The sequence below is a fragment of the Sardina pilchardus genome, chromosome 1, assembly GCF_963854185.1.
Source record: "Sardina pilchardus chromosome 1, fSarPil1.1, whole genome shotgun sequence".
Lineage (NCBI taxonomy): Eukaryota > Metazoa > Chordata > Actinopteri > Clupeiformes > Clupeidae > Sardina > Sardina pilchardus.
Genome location: NC_084994.1, coordinates 25,535,484 through 25,554,929, shown reverse-complemented (window position 1 = coordinate 25,554,929; position 19,446 = coordinate 25,535,484). Strand labels below are relative to the sequence as shown.

Genomic DNA, 19,446 nt, shown 5'->3' with positions numbered 1-19,446 from the left:
TATTTCTGAACTGATATTTAGGCCTATCTGTAGCCTAACTGTTATTTGTTACTGTATATTTAGCAAGTGACGTTATGTCAATAAATTTGACAATTTTGAGCTTGACCTAGGCTACTACTTTCTTAGAGTGATGATGATGGACAGGTGGGGCTCGAGAAAGCCCCCTTGATCAAAGTGGGGAATGAAAGAAAAAGTTTGAGAACCACTGCAGGCTATGTAGCACCCCAAAATAATTAACTAGGCTACTGCTCTTCCACTTGTTTAGGTTTTGTTTACTAGAAAACAAGCATTAGCATCCCAAATCAAATCAAGAAATATTAAAATTCTTGACTGATTGTCAATATCAAAACAATTGTGACACATTAACATTCTTATAATGTATTTTTCACTGGCTATGGCTCCTAACTGATGCATGAGATAGGCCTATAGCCTACAGAACATCTATGATTCTGTAAATAGCTATATTGTATTGGATGTGAGTTGTATCGGTCTACAACACCACTAAATGACATTGAGAAACCCATACTGGTATATTATATTCACCTTAGTAACAACCATATCTAGGCTATGGGCCCGTGTGTCTGGCAAGGGGCCTGCACTTAAAGATTGTGCTGATACCTTTTGCACCCATTTTGGTTGGCCCTCAAAATATCTCACTCCAGCCAAACACCCAAAGTTGGCAACCCTGAAGATGGCATGCATATTCGTATTGGTTCTCTAGTTTAGGCTATTAGAAAGTGACAAATCTTCAAGCTGCCAGCTGTCGAAGTCGAAGAAACGTCAACGCGGTCAGTTATAGGAGCCAGCTGTTGTCAGCCTAATGAGTGATTTACGCTGAGAGTAAAAAGCACACACACACACACACACACACACACACACACACACACACACACACACACACACACACACACATTCACTCAATGCAAAGCGAACTGTGGGGGGAGGGCATGAAGTTTGTGAACGTCAGAGAGAAATAGCCTACTAATTCGCTGTAAACAAGAACAAAAAGAGGATGTCCGGCCAAAACAGGACGTCGGGTCACTCTACTTTTAGCACGTGGGTCAGCTAATTTGTCATTTATTTAGGCTAAATGGCGATATACGCCGTTTATTTATACCTTCAACAGCATGCAGGCTATACTTAGCTCTTAGATTTGCATAAAAGAATAGCCTATCCACTTGATTAGCCTACTCATTAAGTCAAGTCAAATCACTTAAAGTTCGGCGGAGTGTAACCCAAAGCGCTTCACATAGCCTACAAGACACACGGGACAAAAAGTGTCAGACGGAGTGGCATAATGTATGCGCTTAAAGCCAAAGCATGCCGCCTACTAGCTTACGGTCAACTTTAATTAAACAAAACTTACCCTCTTGGACCAGACAGAACCTCCCCCAAAAGAAACACCGTGTAGACCTGCTTGAAGAATTGAAGTAGCCTAGTGGTGTTTCAAGTGAACCCCCGTTTCGACGCGTGTATCAAACACATAAACTAATTTCGAATGGAGCTTTGTAACGGAGCTTACATTTGTGATAACCACGTGACCAGTGACGTCTTTTCACACACACCCACAAAGATTTCCCAAAAAAGTTCCCAAAGGCCATGTGATTAAAACTTTTCCTGTTGTTTTCTTCTTCTTTCATTGGTGTAGGCTATGTGTGTGTGTGTGTGTGTGTGTGTGTGTGTGTGTGTACAGTATGTTTTGTTGTTTTACTTTTCATTTGATTAATGTCATGTCATTGAACCTTCTGGCAAATATTGTACAAATTGTTATATGACTGAGTTTTTCTGTAGGCCTACTCTCTGATAACATAAATAAATAAATAAATAAATAATAAAAAAGAGTTTGCGCAGCTCAAAAAAAAAAGCTTTAAAGTTGCGTGACATGGGCACGCGGCGCACCTCTAGGTTGATGCAGTAGGAAAGTCAACAGTCAGGAGAGTTCACAGTGAATAGAAAGATTATTACAGGAATTAGTATAATTGAGTAAAATGAAAGTGTATAGCCATTAAATAAAATAGTTAATTGCGAGTAGAACTTATGGTAGGCTAATGCAAATCATATGAGTACAACGGTCTTCTTCCAAAACTCCTCATACATGCAAAACTACAACAATACATGGACACTTCTTGAACATAACATGTGACCCATGCACCATACGCAAGTCATGTGGGTACTCCAAGTAAGTACGATAATTGGTCTATACAATACATATATACATCCTTCAGCATTTTTTTTTTTTTGTTGTAGCATGTTCTCTGTCGGGATGCTCCTAATATTACTGCCTCAGGCAGAATACCCTTAGCTTGTGACAAAAGGGGGTCACATGGCCTTTATTAGAAAGTCGTGATATGGAGAGAGCAAACGACAGACAAAGCAAAGTTGATGTAAAGTATAGAAAAGCATACAAATAATATATGAAAATGTAATGTTAATCACCTCTATGTACATGTTAATTAGCATTCACTTCTAATACAATGTATTAGTAATCACTTCTATTGCATAAGATGTATAGTAATCCAACATTTATACCACAACAGTTAATAGACAGATGCATCTATCTGAGAAAGAGTCACAGTCTGTAACATACATGTGACTTTCATATCAGCTGGCAAGCACACACACACACACACACACACACACACACACACACACACACACACACACACGGCTCATGTCGGCCAACAGGAGGATAGACAAAGACAAAACGGACTCAGTCTTAGTTGCAACACATATAACACAACATGTACACTGTAAAACCCGACAAGTTAATTGTACTCAAAAAAATTGGTGAAACCGATTACACACAAAAAAATAAGTAATGGTAACTAGCTTTTGTCAAGTCAAAGACACTTAACTTTTTTAATTAGTCTTCACTAGCAACTTCTGAGTGTGGTCAACAAGTTAATTTTAAGTTAAAGAAACATCAACTAGTTGAGTTCACAGTAACCAATCAAATTAAGTTTACATTTAAACTTAATTTGATTGGTTACTGTGAACTCAACTAGTTGATGTTTCTTTAACTTAAAATGTATTTGTTGAACAAATACTCACTTCTCACATATTCCAATGTGTGGTATAAACCTGTCTTTCTCACTAGTGGGTCACTTTGACACTAAAATATGATTCTAGTGACCCATCTCTACTGTTCATCTAAACATGGATAATATAAGGTGCCAGGGTTATTGTGTCTGTTCACATTGAACAACCATTGATTAGAGTAGACTAGTGTCTCCTGACTTTGCCACTGTTATTGTATGATTATCTATCCCTTGCTGTTGGGTTACTTAACACAACCCTGTATAATTCTGTGTCAAATCAGACACATATTCTGGTGTACAGTGCTTCGCACATGTGCCAACAACCCAATTAAACTCTGAATCTTGATTGTACTTCTTTGTGATTGGTCTGGTCATAACAGATACACTTTGCCAGAGTCCAATAGGATAAAGAATCACTGGTACGTGCATCTTGTGAATTTCCGAGGGTGTGTGTTAAGGGTGTGTGTTAAGGGCTTGTTACTTGGACTTTCATGTGAGTAACATGCTCCTGGTATTGTGAATAAAGCTGCAGTCTCACACCAGTGGTCTTGGAGCAATTTTGTCCACAAAGCAAAGCAGACACTACACCGCTTCCTCAAGACTAAATATAACATAAACAAATATAGGCCTATGAATCAGTTTCATGCTGAGCAGAGATGAAAAGTAACTAAGTAGAATAACTTAAAAAGGTACACTATGCAATATTTTCACCTTTACAAAGTCAATTTGATGGTAAAAAAAAAAAAAAAATAGGCAAATTGCCCACCTATTATATTTCTTTGGAGATAGCTTTTGCCTGTTGTCAATCATTCACCGGGCTCCACAGGAAACACATTTTCATTGTATACAGGGGGGATAAGTCACGAGAGGCTTGCAATTTACAACAGCAGAGTAAAATACAAATACATGGCAACACTAGAGGGAGCTCTAGTGTCACCAAAATACCTAAACCTGCATAGTGTATCTTTAAACGAAGTGCAGAACACTCACAGACTGAAAATCACTTAGCCTTAGCACACACCCTTTAGCACATGGGAGACTTTGCCCCGGTCATCTATTAAATTAATTTACTGTAAAAAAAAGTTCAAGTGCAAGACGGGTTGCCTAACATGTGTCTGCTAGCAAAGCAAAAATGAGTGAATTAGTGAAAGCCTGGTGGTTTGATGCATCTTTGCTAAACAAGCTTTGTATTTTTGAGCCAACTAATGAATTCTCAATTGCAGTTCCTTTGTGAAACGAGGCATCTCTTCCACCTTGAAGGCCAGATTGACGTTTGCCTCTCTCGTCTTTCAAGGGCAAGACATCTGGTTCACTACCACTTTGGTTCACTACATTTTGGTGTTCTCCCCCAATGAAAACAAGACATTGAGAATAATGACCTTAAAGATATTTATTGACTACAGAAAGGACAACATGCAGAATAACCGGAGGCTTCTAGAAAGACTAATTGGATTTCTAAGTCCTTGTGATGGAAGTATAAAAATGGAAAATCATAATGCAAAATATGTGATTGTGCTGTATCAGTAGGCTATTATCATTCCGGGGATCTAGATAATATATGTTACAACATGAGTTCATATTCAGTTGATCATCTAGACACAGCTACCTGACTAAGAACAAATTGCACAATAACATATTTTTCAAAATGATGCCCTTTTACATTTCTCCTTTAAAGTAATATTTTGTCTTGCCCAATCAAGTTATCCAAAGCTATCAAGCTCAAGTTGCTACAGCCAGCAGAGGTCACCAAGTACTATCGGTACAAAAAAAAAAAAAACCCTGAAAAAAATCTGTTTTACTTAGCTCAAGTTGCCACATGACAGCAGCTAAAGCAGACAGGCAGCTACTGCACTACACTGTGGGGGCATGTCGGTGAGCTTCCATGTACATGTATATGCTTCTGTAGTGTAGCAACTCAAGCTAGGGAAAGCCAATTTTTTTCCCCTGGGGTTAGTACTCGGCGTATTTCTCCTTTAAGACGCAAACCATATTATGACGAGACCGACGGAACAACAACAAAGATATCAGGCTCTGTTTAATCCAAAGCATGGCAGACTCGCAGCATTTTGAACACATTTGAGTAATCCATCCACAATGAAGTGCCACACCTTGCAAAAAGCTCCCAGTTTGATGGCACTAAAAAACAAACAAACAAACAAACAAACAAACAAAAACATCCAACATCTTATATGCATCCACCTTCACAGCTTTTAGTGTTTCTTAAGTGTTTCCACAGTTCTTTCAATATCATCTGACTTCTTGCAATTTCTTCCCCGCTGGTGAACTTTACGCTCACTGGACTGGGAAAAACACTTCCCACACACAGAGCACGGGTACGGCTTCTCTCCCGTGTGGCTTCTCAGGTGAATCCTAAGATGACTAAATGTGTGGAAAGTCTTTACACACTGAGAACACTGATAAGGCTTCTCACCGGTGTGTATCCTGAGGTGCACCTTAAGGTGGCTGCTCTGAGAAAAGTCTTTCTTACAGAATGAACAATGAAACGGCCTCTCTCCAGTATGCATTCTCAAGTGAGTTTTTAGATGAGCGTGCTGAGAAAACTGTTTGTCACACAGAGTGCAACGGTAAGGTCTCTCTCCAGTGTGAAGCCTGTTATGGGTTTTCCATTCTGCTGATCTCGCAAACCTACTTCCACACAGCACGCAGCCGAAAGGCTTCTCCCCACTATGCACTTTCAAATGACTGTAGAGGGAACTTGAGTTAACGAATCTCTTCCCACATACCGTGCAAGGATATGGTCTCTCTCCCGTATGAATCCTCTGGTGTACCGTAACAGAGCTTAAAAAAGTGAACCTTTTCCCACAATATGTACATTTGTAAGGCTTTTCTCCAGTGTGGACTCTTTGGTGCAATTTCAATCTAGTCCCATTACAAAAGTCTTTCCCACAATCTGAGCAGCGGTAAGATGGATCTCTGATATGGACTTTCTGATGACGAGTGAGTAACGATGACATGGGGAAACCTTTCCCACACTGCAGGCATATATAAGGTTTCTCTCCTGTGTGGATTCTCTGGTGTTCTATGATTTTATTCAATTTAAGAAACGTTTCCCCACAATCTGAGCAGTGGTAACGTTTCACTTCGACGTGCGTTTTTTGATGGCGAGCGAGGTTTGATGCATTGGAGAAACGTTTCCCGCACTGCAAGCACAGACAAGGTTTTTCTCCTGTATGAGTTTTCTGATGGCGATTGAGGTGCGATGCACTGGAGAAACTTTTCCCACACAGTGAACAGTCATAGCGCCCCCCTTTCTGTATTCCCTGATCTGTTTTTGGGGATCCCGAGTTGATCCTCTTTGAACAACGTCTGTGCTTTTCTTCTCCATCTGGTCCTCTCCTGTGAGTCGAGGTCTTGACACACTTATTGTCATCCTCCATCTTTCATCAAGTGTAAGCAGCTGGGACAAAAGACAGAGGAAAAAATATTCTTAGCCATAGTATAACAATTACACTGAAAGTACACACAAAGTTAGCCTTACCATAGACTTAAACAAACGTTCTTTTATGTTGAAAACACGATGGAAAAATTGTCAGGAAGAAAACGGGAGAGAGATGGGGGGTGGGATTGGGAAATTACTGAAGGGGCCTTACTAAAACGAGTCCCCAGCCACCACCCCTCGGTTATAGTGCACTAGGGTGAGAATCACCCTCACAGCTAAATTAAGTGTTTGTGACGTGCCACAATGATTGACGCACGTCACATTCCCTCACCAAGGGCATAGAACACAGTACCACATGACAATAATTGGTTTTGAATGGCAGGCCCTCCATGTGAACACCCAAATGGAGATGTCTCTTAATATGGAGGGGCCTCAATGTGAACACCCAAATGGAGATGTCTCTTAATATGGCGGGGCCTCTATATGAACACCCAAATGGAGATGTCAATTTATATGGCGGGGCCTCTATATGAACACCCAAATGGAGATGTCTCTTAATATGGCGGGGCCTCTATATGAACACCCAAATGGAGCAAAAGAATGAGTGGACGCTGTTTTATTACTCTATGTTGATCTGCATTGTGGTGAAAACACTAGAAAACTAGAAATGTGCATGTCCGAGGACCTGCAAGAGTGGGCTTGAAAAAATGCTAACTATGCTAACAATGCGAACCAGGTTGATTAGCTAACTTAGCTGATGATTTCTTGCATTTATGCTAAACATTTTAATTATGATAACCATGCTAACTATGCTAACAATGCTAACCAGGTTTATTATCTAACTTAGAATAGAAGTCATTAGCTATGTCAACAATGCTTAGAAAAACAGGCTGGGAAAAAATTATAATAATAATAATAATAATAATAATAATAATAAATAATAATTCCCCCATTCATTTCAATGGGACCGAAAACAGGATTACCGGAAAAACGAGAACCGGCAGCCATCCAGGCCTGATTTTTTAGTGTTTGAACCGCGTCGATAGCTCAAATGCTCTAGGAGAAGAGGCATCTTAAAAAAACGGCTGACGGAAAACAATAGATGGGCTTGCCTTGCAGGCATATTAGAAGTTGTCATCATGTCATGTGTACCTGGATTTCTTTACTTCCAATAGGCTATTGATCTTCAATTTAATCAGACAAAGAGAAGAAAATCAAATCCAGCACAATACACTGCATAAAATGTTGTTTTTATTGTTTCTGAATTAGTCATCTTAAAGCAACAGACGTATTCCTTTATGTATTCATTTGTTAAATCATAATTTTATTTGTTTCGGAACTTCACATTCATTTTCAAGAGTTTCATTCAAGATTTTCAAATGATTACTAATCATTTTGACTCCATAAAATAATCTGAATCAGAAATAAAGTCTTTGTATCATTGTTCATGTGAGTTATGAAGGTGACTTGATCAGCACTCCAAGCTGACTTAAAGTTGGTGGCGATTACTGAACACCATGCATCAATGAAAGACAGGCATGATGATCAGCTTTTTGGAACACGCAGATAGAAAATAAAATACATATTTTAAAAAAAATATTCTAACTATTAAGGTTTTATTTTTTTTTTTATTTTTATTTTTTTTTATTGATTGATTTTGTGATTCCAAATTTTGCATTAGATGTGTTTGTGCTTATATGAATACTGAGGACACACGTGGCTTACACAGTCTATCGAACAAAATAAATCTATAGATAAGCAATACAAATATTTCAGGGGGTGATGATGCATTCAAAATCTTGTATCTTTGCCACTGACTACACACATATTCAACTAAGACAGCTTAAGTAGGCAGGGTAAATCATAAGACATAAGACAAATTAGATTAAAAAAAAAAAAAAAAAAAGAATTTCCAAAGAATTTAATAAATGAACAGCACATTAGAACCTGCATGGTATTCTGACTAAATTCAAAATCATTCTCTCTTCACAGAATATGTTGTCGTAAAACAAGAAGGAATACACAGAGTGGCCACTGGGTTGAAGAGTCCATCAGCATTTCCCATGTATTTTGAGATGTCTTTGAAGGCTATCGGGAGTTACTACAGTTCTTTTTTCGTTGGTGAATGTTACGTTCACTGCACTGGGAAAAGCACTTTCCACATTCAGAGCAGGGATACGGTTTCTCTCCAGTGTGGACTCTCAGGTGACACTTAAGAGTACTTGTTAAGGCAAAAGACTTTTCACAATGAGGGCACTGGTGGGGCTTTTCTCCAGTGTGTATGCGGAGATGAACCTTCAGATGACTACTCTGGGAAAAGTATTTGTTGCAATGTGTGCAGTGAAAGCGCTTCTCTCCAGCGTGCATCCTCAAATGAGTCTTCAGATGGGTAGGCTGAGAAAACTGTTTGTCACACTGAGTGCAATGATAAGGTTTCTCTCCAGTGTGAAGCCTGTTATGGGTTTTCCATTCATTTAATCTCGCAAATGTACTTCCACACTGTGTGCAGACATAGGGTTTGTCTTTACTATGCACTTTGAGATGGCTTTTTATAGCACTTGCGGTAGTAAATCTCTTTCCACACACTGTGCACGGATATGGTTTCTCTCCAGTATGAATCCTCTGGTGTACAGTAAGACCATTCAAAAAGGGGAACCTTTTCCCACAATATGTACATTCATAAGGCTTCTCCCCAGTGTGGACTTTTTGGTGAGATCTCAATCTAGTCCCATTATAAAAGTCTTTAACACAATCTGAGCAGCGGTAAGATTTATCTTCAGTATGACTCTTCTGATGACTAGAGAGAAACGATGGCTTTGAAAAACCTTTCCCACACTGTAGGCACACATAAGGCTTCTCTCCGGTGTGGATTCTCTGGTGTTCTTCCATTTTACTCAACTTAGAAAAGGCTTTCCCACAAGCTGAGCAGCAATAAGGCTTCTCTTCATTATGATTTCTCTGATGGCGAGTGAGATTTGATGCATTGGAGAAACTTTTCCCACACTGCAGGCACATATAATGTTTATCTCCAGTGTGGGTTTTCTGGTGACGAATGAGGTTGGACGGGTTGGAAAAACATTTCCCACATTGTGGGCATGTAACGTTATGAGATTTTTTATCTCCAGAGTGAACTCTTCGGTGTTCTTCCATTTCCCTTAACTCAATAAACACTTTCCCGCAATCTGAGCAGAGGTAAGGTTTCTCTTCGGAATTAGTTTTCTGATGGCAACTGAGGTGCGAAGAATTGGAGTCACTTGTCCCACACCGAAAGCAGTCATACGACCTTATTTCCTGAGCTCCCTGATGTTTTGTAGGGGATCCGGAGTCAGCCAAACTCCTGTTTGAGCAGAGTCTTAGCTCCTCCCCTCCGTCTTGTCGTCCCCAGTGTGTCGAGGTCTCATTGTCCACCTCCATCCTTCAAGTGTAGGCAGCTGACAACACAAAACCGAAGGAAAAAAAGATCAAAGCTAATATCTTTAACCATGGTGAACTTATTGCTGGGATGTATGTAAATGAAGAGTAACAGTAGTCAGATTGGGTTAGATACCAGGGTCCTGCCATTTCAATTCTGTTGAGGGGTACGGTCACAAATATGTGATTAGAATGTTCGGTGAACTGAGAGTTCCGCATTATGATGAGACAATTACCCTCCGAGATTTTCCCCACAGACTGTACACAGAACACTGAAACTATAGATTGTTTGCATTGAATTCTAGAAGGAACTTGGAAAATAATTCACTCCTCAACAGGTTAAAAAATGGCTATTGGCCAATACCTCGGATACATAACGTAAACTCAGGAACTCCCACCCCCAACCTCTTTGTGACGGTCCTTCTCTTCCTTTCATCAAAGCACATTTGAAGACCTTTTTGTTTAATCACCACTTCTCCTCCACAGCCAACACATAGCCCTGCACACTGAGCTTCTCTTTGTTGGTCCACAGTCATGTTGGAACAGGAGGGTGCCATCTCCGAGCTTGGCTTGGTCCCTTAGTTCCAGTGAAAGGAACTCTGAATGCTTCAGCATTAACCAAGAGATTTTGGACAATTCCATGCTCCCAAGTTTGTGGGAAGATTGGGGATGGCCCCTTCCTCTTCCAACATGACTGTGCACCACTGCACAAAGCAAGGTCCATAAAAACATGGATGACAGTTTGATGTGGATGAACTTGACTGGCCTGCACCTCTGGCTTGAGTCCTGACCTCAACCAAACAGAACACCTTTGGGATGAATTAGACCGCAGACTGAGAGCCAATTTCCTCGTCCAACATCAGTGTGTGACCTCACAAATATGCTTCTGAAAGAATGGTCAAAATCTCATAAACACACTCCTAGACCTTGTGGAAAGTCTTCCCAGAAAAGTTGAAGCTGTTATAGCTACAAAGAGTGGACTGACGTTATATTAAACCCTATGGACTAAGGATGGGATGTGACTGAAGATCATATGCGAGTCAGGTGAGCAAATACTTTTGGCAATATAGTGTATGTTCTTACAACCTGTTGCCATAAGTAAGGGATAATTTATCGGACGCTGGTCATTATCAGGAAGATAAGTACCAACAGGGCGAACCGGCCCCCAGCGCCCTGAAAGCACTTATTTTCCCGATAATGACCAGCGTTCGCCTCAGATAGAACTTGACAGTTTCAGATGTTGCATGGCAACTAGCTGTCTTTCACTTCCAATGAAATAGAGGTCCTCTAGCAGAAAAAGAATGATCAGTAGAACTTTGGGAAATCCCATTCAAGTCAGTCGAGTGTTCTACTTGCATTGGGAAGAGCCGTAATTACTTGTTTTAAATCACCACTTCTCTCCACTGTACTGAATCAGTACAAAAAATCAGATGTAAAGAATAGCAATGCAGATATTTGAGGGCGATTTGACAATCCAAAATATCTTGCATCTTTGGTGTCGAGTATACATATTCAGCTCGTAGGCAAAAATGGCTGTAGACACAGGTAAAGTACAGGGGCATCAATAGGGCAGATTAGGGCTGCACGATAATGGCCAAAATGATCATCACGATTATTTTGAGCAATATTGATAGCACGATTAATAATCACGATTATTTGTTGATTTCAACCAAAACGAATGTTATTGTCATAGGCTTATTATAACGGTGTTTGGATTTTTAAAACATTTTTTTTTTAATTAAATAACATTTATATAGCCTACCTTGGAACACCAGAGTATTATATTATATCTATATAATATTATATATAATAAGATATATAAAAAGAGAAAATCCTTAATGTCTGATATTCATAACGGCACACTTTATGCCGATTATAGCCTATAGCCTATAGCCTATTATAGCCTGTTCATATACAACTCCACCTCTTTAATTCAGCTGTCTGGCTGAAGCCTCAAACAATTGTAAACAAAATAGGCTAGTTGGCTAGCTTAGTCTACTGGTTGGACTGTAGAGATGCGCGGATAGCGGTTACAGCCGCGGACTCCGCGGTTAAACCGCGGATCGGGCGGATGACTCGGGCGGGTGGCGGTTGAACCGATCAAATGAAAAAAATATATATAAGCTACATGCCACCACTACGATATGCTTCCATTTAGACATGCCTCTATTTCGACATGCTGCCATTTCGACATGCTGCCAATCCGACACATTTTAGTAGCCTATACCCCATTCCTACAGTTTACAAATCCTATTTTTTTCCAAGTCAATTTAACGGACCCAGCCCGACGGACGCAAAGTGCGTCAAAAAACACACCCATTCTTCTCTGTTACATTGCTCCGCGATTATCAGTCACAGCGAGATGAGACCTATATTGCATGAAAGAGCAGAACCGGGGCTTTCCAACGAGACTAGACACGTGTCTGTACGATCAAGTATGAAAATAAAAATAAAATCATGAATTTAAATCATATCTATTGCTCTGCGTTCACCCACGCAGCCACTGCTCTCGCTTGAATTACTCCGGGACCAGGTATTGCGCAGACATAACACGCATATCAAATGAAAGAGGAGAAACAGAGCTTTCCATTGATAGGCCTACCAAACACATCGATCCTTTTGTGTTATAAAAACAGACGAAGTGATAAACAAATAAGAATGTCATATAGCTTCGGCTACCGCTTTCGTTTGATTTACTCGTGAAACCGTGGTCAAAAAGATATGGCTTGCATGTCAGATAAAATAGGAGAGCTAGAGCTATCCACAGATACCAAATACAACCTTCTAGGCCATAAAACAGACGAAGTGACAGCAAAATAATAACTTAATTTAGCTCCACCTAGTCCGCGAATAATGAGACAGAGAAAAAAACTTGCCATGTCTATAGAACTGCTTTCACTTCCCCGAGTCGCGCACGCAACAGACACATATCAAGAAGTCTTCACAATGACATTTTAAATGTGAATATTTATTATTTTACACAATTGGATATAGTTATGACATTAATAGCCTATTAATGACCTCATGTCGGAATGGCACTTTGTTTGAAAAAAAAAAGTTAAATACCGCCACTGCGACCATGAAAAAAAAACAATGTCGGAGTGGTGGGACTTTTTCCCTGCTGATATGGATTGCACTGTCTGCCTGGAAAAGACGTGCACTCGTGCAATCAAAATTAACGGGAGTCTTCAGAACAGGCTCGTCCTAGTAGTCACCCTGACAAGCTGCATAGAGTTAATTGGCCTGTAATCGAATGGCTTGTTATTCTATTCGGACTTTCTTTCTTTTTGTATAAAGAATAACGTGTAATTGCCATTAATTAGACTAAATAGCTGCATCTTTCTAGAACAAGAGCTTTCTCGCGTCGCATCAGCGTCTTGGATCACAGACCTTTAAACAAATAGCGGATGGCGGGCGGGGTTCTGAAAAAAACATAAAAAACGTATACGCGGATGGATGGCGGACGGACGATGAGTTGTATGATGCGGTTGCGGATAAATAATAGTCCATCCGCGCATCTCTATTGGACTGCTCAGTTTCCCCACGTGTCTTTAAGTTTCAAGGTAGGCTAACACCGTGTCCTAACCGGATCCAAGCGAGCGACTGTTAATATTGTCTGTCTACACTGAATCCGTTAAATATGCCATTGTGTTGCGTCACGGGATTCCATATTTCTCATTCAGAATAGTAGAGCAATGCGAGCGACAAAAAGAAAATAGAAACAGGGCGTCCGACAAAAGTTCTCTTAAAAACGTTGCGCTGCTCGCGTCGCTTCAGTCTGGACACTCCAATTGAAAACAATGGAATTAAATGGATTTTATCGCTAATGTTCGCTCGCATCGCGTTCGGTTAGGACAAGGTGTAACACTTGTTCTCCTTGGGACAGTTTTTGAGTTGGAAAACATTGGCATTGACATGCAGGAGTTTTAATCAAATCTGTGCAGCATGCTAATTATTTATGCTAAACGGATTTTAAAAATGATTTAGCTAGTCTTCTATGTGTCATTGCTTTCACAATTGTGAATGTTTTATTTGGATTAAATGTGCATGTCGAGGGGCGGGTGTCCATTGAGTGCGCACGAGAGGGAGAGGGAGAGCGAGAGAAAGCGGGCCAAGGCGAGGGGGTTTACTTTAATAGGCCTACTGTTTGGTAAAGTTGCACGCATAGTCTTCAATGAAAACTTGCGAAAGATATAGCCTATGATTTCACTCGAGCAGCGTCAGGTGCAACATTGCGACATAGATTTTTTTTCAGTCGCACTCTCTAAAAGTTGGTCCCTGAGTAGGCAGGGATGATCTCGTTTAAATGGAGACGCGGTGAGCACGGAGGGGGTGTGGGCGTGTGAGAGAGAGACGTGTGAGTGACAAGAGAAAGGAGGAAAGGTAAATACGGATTTCAATGAAACCCATGAATAAGACTTCCTGCTTTCAATGATGCAAAATTATGATTTTTACATCATGGAAAGCAGGAAGTCCAACATTGCAATTCGTACTTCTCCCATCTCAAGGCAAACTGAGGGAATGATGCACAACCATTCAAAAACATGACTGGTTTTCTAAAGATACAAAGCTTAATGCTAATCGGTGAAATGTCCCTTTAAGTATGACCATAAGCTACGGTCTTGGACAATGGCAATATGGCAATATATTCTAAGACAACTACACCTCCTAAACATCACTGACACTATTGCGGTGAAATGTCACTTTAACATACTGTATCTAAAAGCCATTCAACACCAGATTTCCCCTTTAAACAAAGCCACCATCTAACGCCACCAGTGTTTCCATAAGCTACCATACTTACTGCATTTTTTCTTTCGTTGGTGAGTGTTCCGTTGACTGCACTGGGAAAAGCACTTTCCACATTCAGAGCAGGGGTAAGGTTTCTCTCCAGTGTGAACCCTGAGGTGACCCTTAAGAGTACTCAATGTAGAGAAGGACTTCTCACACTGAGGGCACCGATAGGGCCTTTCTCCAGTATGGGTCCTGAGGTGCACCGTAAGATGGCTGCCCTGAGAGAAGTCTTTGCCACAATGTGAACAGTGGAACGGCTTCTCTCCAGTATGTGTCCGCAAGTGAGTTTTTAGATGAGGATGCTGAGAAAAGCGCTTGTCGCACAGTGTGCAGACATACGGCTTCTCGCCGGTGTGAAGCCTTTCATGGGTTTTCCATTCACCTAATCTCGCAAACCTACTTCCACACTTTGTGCAGTGATACGGTTTGTCTCCATTGTGCACTTTAAGATGACTTTCAAGGCAACTTAAAGTAACAAATCTCTTCCCACACACGGAGCAAGAATGTGGTCTCTCGCCAGTGTGAGTCCTCTCGTGTACCCTAAGATTATCCAAAAAGTTGAAACTTTTCCCACACTGTAAACATTTATAAGGCTTCTCACCAGTGTGGATTCTCTGGTGTAAATTCAATCCGGTCACATTGCGAAAGGCTTTTCCACAATCTGAACAGCAGTGCGGCTTTTCCTTTGTATGACACTCCTGATGACGAGCGAGAGCCGGTGGCTTTGAGAAGCCTTTGCCACACTGAGGGCATGTATACGGCTTCGGTACAGGATGCATTCTCTGGTGTTCTTTGATTTTACTCAACTCCGTATAGATTTCCCCACAATCTGAGCAGCTGTAAGGTTCCTCTACGAAATGAGTCTTCTGATGGCGGCTGAGGGACGATGAGAGAGAGAAACCTTTCCCACAATGCGGGCATGTATAAGGCCTCTCTACGGTGTGGTTTCTTTGGTGTTCTTTCAGTTTACTCAATTTAGGAAAAGCTTTCCCACAATCTGAGCAATGGTATCGCTTCTCTACCTTATGAGTCTTCTGATGGCTAGTGAGAATTGATGCATTGGGAAAACTTTTCCCACACCGCAGGCATGTAAAACGTTTATGTCCGGTATGACTTTTCTGATGGCGAGTAAGTGACGACAGATAGGAAAAACTTTTCCCACACTGCAAGCAGTCATACAACCTCCTTTTCTGTTCAAACTCATCTGCCAAACGCTTTCTGCTTGAGAGTCTGTGTTTACCCCCTCCATCTGGCCCCCTCTCCTGTGCCAAGGCGTAGTCGCACTCAGTGTTGGCCTCCATCGCTCAAGTATAGGCAGCTGACAACAAAACCGAACAAAAAAGGAAACATATTCTTAACCAGAACCACTCTTAAAACAGTTACACTGAAAGCACACACCAGGGAAACCTGACTAAGTTGTAATATGTTTAAAAATTGAACATTTTCACTACATACATTCATTACATAATAGCCTGGAGGCCAACTGAATTTAGCCCCGCCCACAATAATTGAGGTCGGGAAGATTGGTCTGAACTTGGTCCATTGTGGAGAAACTATGGTGCAGACAGCTCTGGTTTGGTCAATCAAATTGGGCTTTGTACGATAATGGACAGATGAGCAACAGTGCCTCGTCATATCGAGTCATCTGAGCACGCTTAGGTTGATTTTGTTTGCAACAAAAACGCTGTGGCTAAAAAATTCACATTACTTCCATGTGGTTCGACCCTTCATTGACACAAAAACGGAGGTTTTATCACCTAAAAGTATTTCTGAAAACTTCTGTCAAAGTGGATATACTGTATGGGAAAGCTCTGATTTCACTTTCAACCAGGGAAAAACAGTGTTTGCGGGACATGTCAGTCCCTCATTTGTTTGAAATATCTGATTGCACTGTTCGAGGGGTTGGCGACACCCTTCCCCAGCCGTTTATAGAATTAGTGTGAACAGAATTATTTTTAAAAACAAAGGAGGAAACATCTGTTTTTCCAAATAGCCTACCCTGCTACATACAGTATTTGGTCGTATTAGATTTCACTACCAGATGTTGTACAAGACATTGACAGCGCAGTAGAACAACGTTAAGCCAATTGTGGAGAAGATAGATGGTTCTGACGTTCTCCCTAGAGCTCACAGTAAACTATTTTGTTGGTCTGGCCTCTAGAAATAGAAATAGAACCACTGGCCTAGCAGCAGGCATGCCAACAAAGTAGAGATCTTAAAGACCAAACCTACTGAACATTGAGCATTCTATATTGAGACGGCCAATATTGCTCTAGGGCAAACTTTAACAAGACTGACATTCAGATAGGTTTTCTGGGTTTAGTCTAGTTCATACAGTGCTCAAAGCATGGTCCATAAAGACACGTTAAAGTTGTTAGGGCTTACAGTAAACAGGGCGCTCTACACCATCCACCAACACCTTTGAGCATAAACTAAATTGGAACAGATATTGCAAGCCAAGCCTTCTCCTCCAACCTCAGTGTCAGACCTCACACTGAACACTGAGCACTCTCTTCTGAATAAATTAGCATTTCCACATTTCAATAGGAACTATACAATGTTGTGGACATTGAAAGAGAGTCCAAAAGAGTGGAGGTTGATAACAGCTGTAAAGGTGCAAACACTGCATGCATTTGGACTCTGTACATGTAATAGTCCTTCCGCGTGTTGGGTAAGGGAGGACGACGGACATCAAGTTGAGTTAACAAAATACGGTTTACTGGTTACAAGACAGAATTACAGCAATCACAATGGGTTGCTGGGGAAGTTCCTCCAGCTCACAGCTTCAGCTTAGGTTTTATCCTTGGCTGTTATCAGTTACTGGCCTATAGGGGCCCTTGCATACATTGTTGCTACCTGGGCTGATTCCCAGAGTTTCAGAGTTAGTGACATTCTGTTAGAGCACAATGTTAAAGAACTGCTCTAAGACATATTCCTACAACTCCCTCCGTACATATTATTGTGTGAGGCGCAAAAGTGTAGGCCTGTCGGGCCGTGCGTGCCATAAAAGTGCACAGTTCTATGCAAAGTGGCCATCATAATGCTGTGCTGTACTGAATTTTATCTTTAACCGAAAGATTTCATATTGAGGCATATACCATTTGTAACCTATACAAATGCCATATGAACTGCAATGCAAACATGAGTGAGCGGTTAGGCTTCCTTCTTTATAAGAACCAGACTTGAATTCAGGATGCATCCTGTGTGTAGATTGAATTCGGTCTACTTTTTGTTTCTTTTATTACTTATTTGTTTTCACATTTTTACTCTGTAGACTGACTTGGACTAGACTTGACTGAACATTGTGGGGGAGGCACTATTTTTAGAGAGATGTCTGTAACTTGGTGTGTGGGTGTGTGTGGATGTGTGGGTGTGTGTGTTGGGGAGGTGTGTGGAGACACTTTAGGGTGTCGTCAGTGAGGGATGGGTGCTACTTTGTGGCTTATGAGCTATGACAAGATTGCCTCTTAACGTGACATACACCATCATCAGTACATCAGTACATCATCTAGTTGAATGTCGAAAGCGAAGTGCACCGCACTCATATCGGCGCCGGTGTACACAAGCCTTTTTATTCACAAATTTGTTCTTTCTTGTTCTTTGTTCTTTAGAAGGACAAAGTATTAAAGTTTGAAAGTATGAAAATGTATGGTCAAATTGAATTGCGACAATACCTACGCAGATGGACATGGCAGCCCTTTCACAAAGCTGAAACTTTAAAAGAATGTGTTACATTGGCATTTAACAAATGCTTTTATCCAGATGCTTTCATCCTTTTACCTTATTATGTCTATTATATTACAAGGGCCATAGCATAGTCCCAATACCAATTCGGGTAAGTGCCTTGCTGAACGGTACAATGATGGAGGCTGGGTATTGAGCCCACCATTTTTAAGGCTACTGCATGCTAGCCCTGCTTTAGCCACTACACATCACTTATCCACCAACAACACAGCACACAGCTGACTCTTCTTTTGAAAATGTATGAGCTGGCTAATATGTCACTGCGGAAGTAATCAAGTCTATTTCCATGCACAAACCCAGTTCTCTCTCTCCCCATTCATAGCTGAACAGCCTGACGATAAGCACATTGCATCTCAACATGCACCTGCAGACACCCCTATGTAGGCATACTTAAAAAGGTATAGGCCTAGTGCAAATCGTTTTAAACTATTTATTTCATTAGAAGAGTTATTTTGCCATTTTTTGAGTATGCAAAGGCATGCACTCAGTGAAGGTACATAATTGATCATTGCAGTATACTAAAAAGGGACACCGCAAAGGTAGTGTAGCCTACGCGCCTACAATAATTGTTTGTAGCATGACGTTGTTCGTATCAATTTCACAAAACGACCAGTCATTTTTTTTCCACGACTGATATTTCCCGCGTAACCTAAATGACGATTGTTACATAGCTCTGGTAGAAACATGACATGGGCAGCGTAGCACATAATAATATAAGTCATCCATATAGCTAAGTCAGTCTCTAAGGTGCCATCTCACCTAACTTATCTCAACTTACTTTTAATGTAGCCTACAGCTCGACATGGAAACATTTTCCTTAGGCTACCCTGGGTTTAGCACATTCCTGCAGCGTGTAATTTTGGAATTCCAATCCCATTCCTCAAACACATAATGTTAACGTCATCTAAACCCGTCCGATTGGCCTGGATTCACCAAGTCAAACTTAGCAAATATATAATAAGGCTTACCGTTTCTCTGTTTAGACGAATCTTGTAACGTGCATAGCAGTAGATTCAAAAATGTGGATTCAGTAATTAAATCGGAGCTCTCCGAGTCGAG

At 40.8% G+C, this 19,446-nt stretch overlaps 2 protein-coding genes across 2 annotated transcripts; both read right to left on the bottom strand.

Annotated features, from left to right (window-relative positions):
- Positions 1-4,423: 4,423 nt before the first annotated feature.
- Positions 4,424-19,446, bottom strand: LOC134086586 (zinc finger protein 501-like). The gene is made up of 2 exons (XM_062540040.1): positions 19,356-19,446; positions 4,424-6,456 (listed from the first exon to the last, which is right to left on the bottom strand). Exon 2 carries the CDS (start codon positions 6,434-6,436, stop codon positions 5,249-5,251), a length of 1,188 nt encoding a protein of 395 aa, XP_062396024.1. The 5' UTR covers positions 6,437-6,456; positions 19,356-19,446; the 3' UTR covers positions 4,424-5,248.
- Positions 9,716-15,944, bottom strand: LOC134077506 (zinc finger protein OZF-like). Its single transcript, XM_062533162.1, has 2 exons — positions 14,654-15,944; positions 9,716-9,869 (listed from the first exon to the last, which is right to left on the bottom strand). The coding sequence occupies exons 1-2, from the start codon at positions 15,942-15,944 to the stop codon at positions 9,856-9,858; spliced, it is 1,305 nt and encodes a 434-aa protein (XP_062389146.1). The 3' UTR covers positions 9,716-9,855.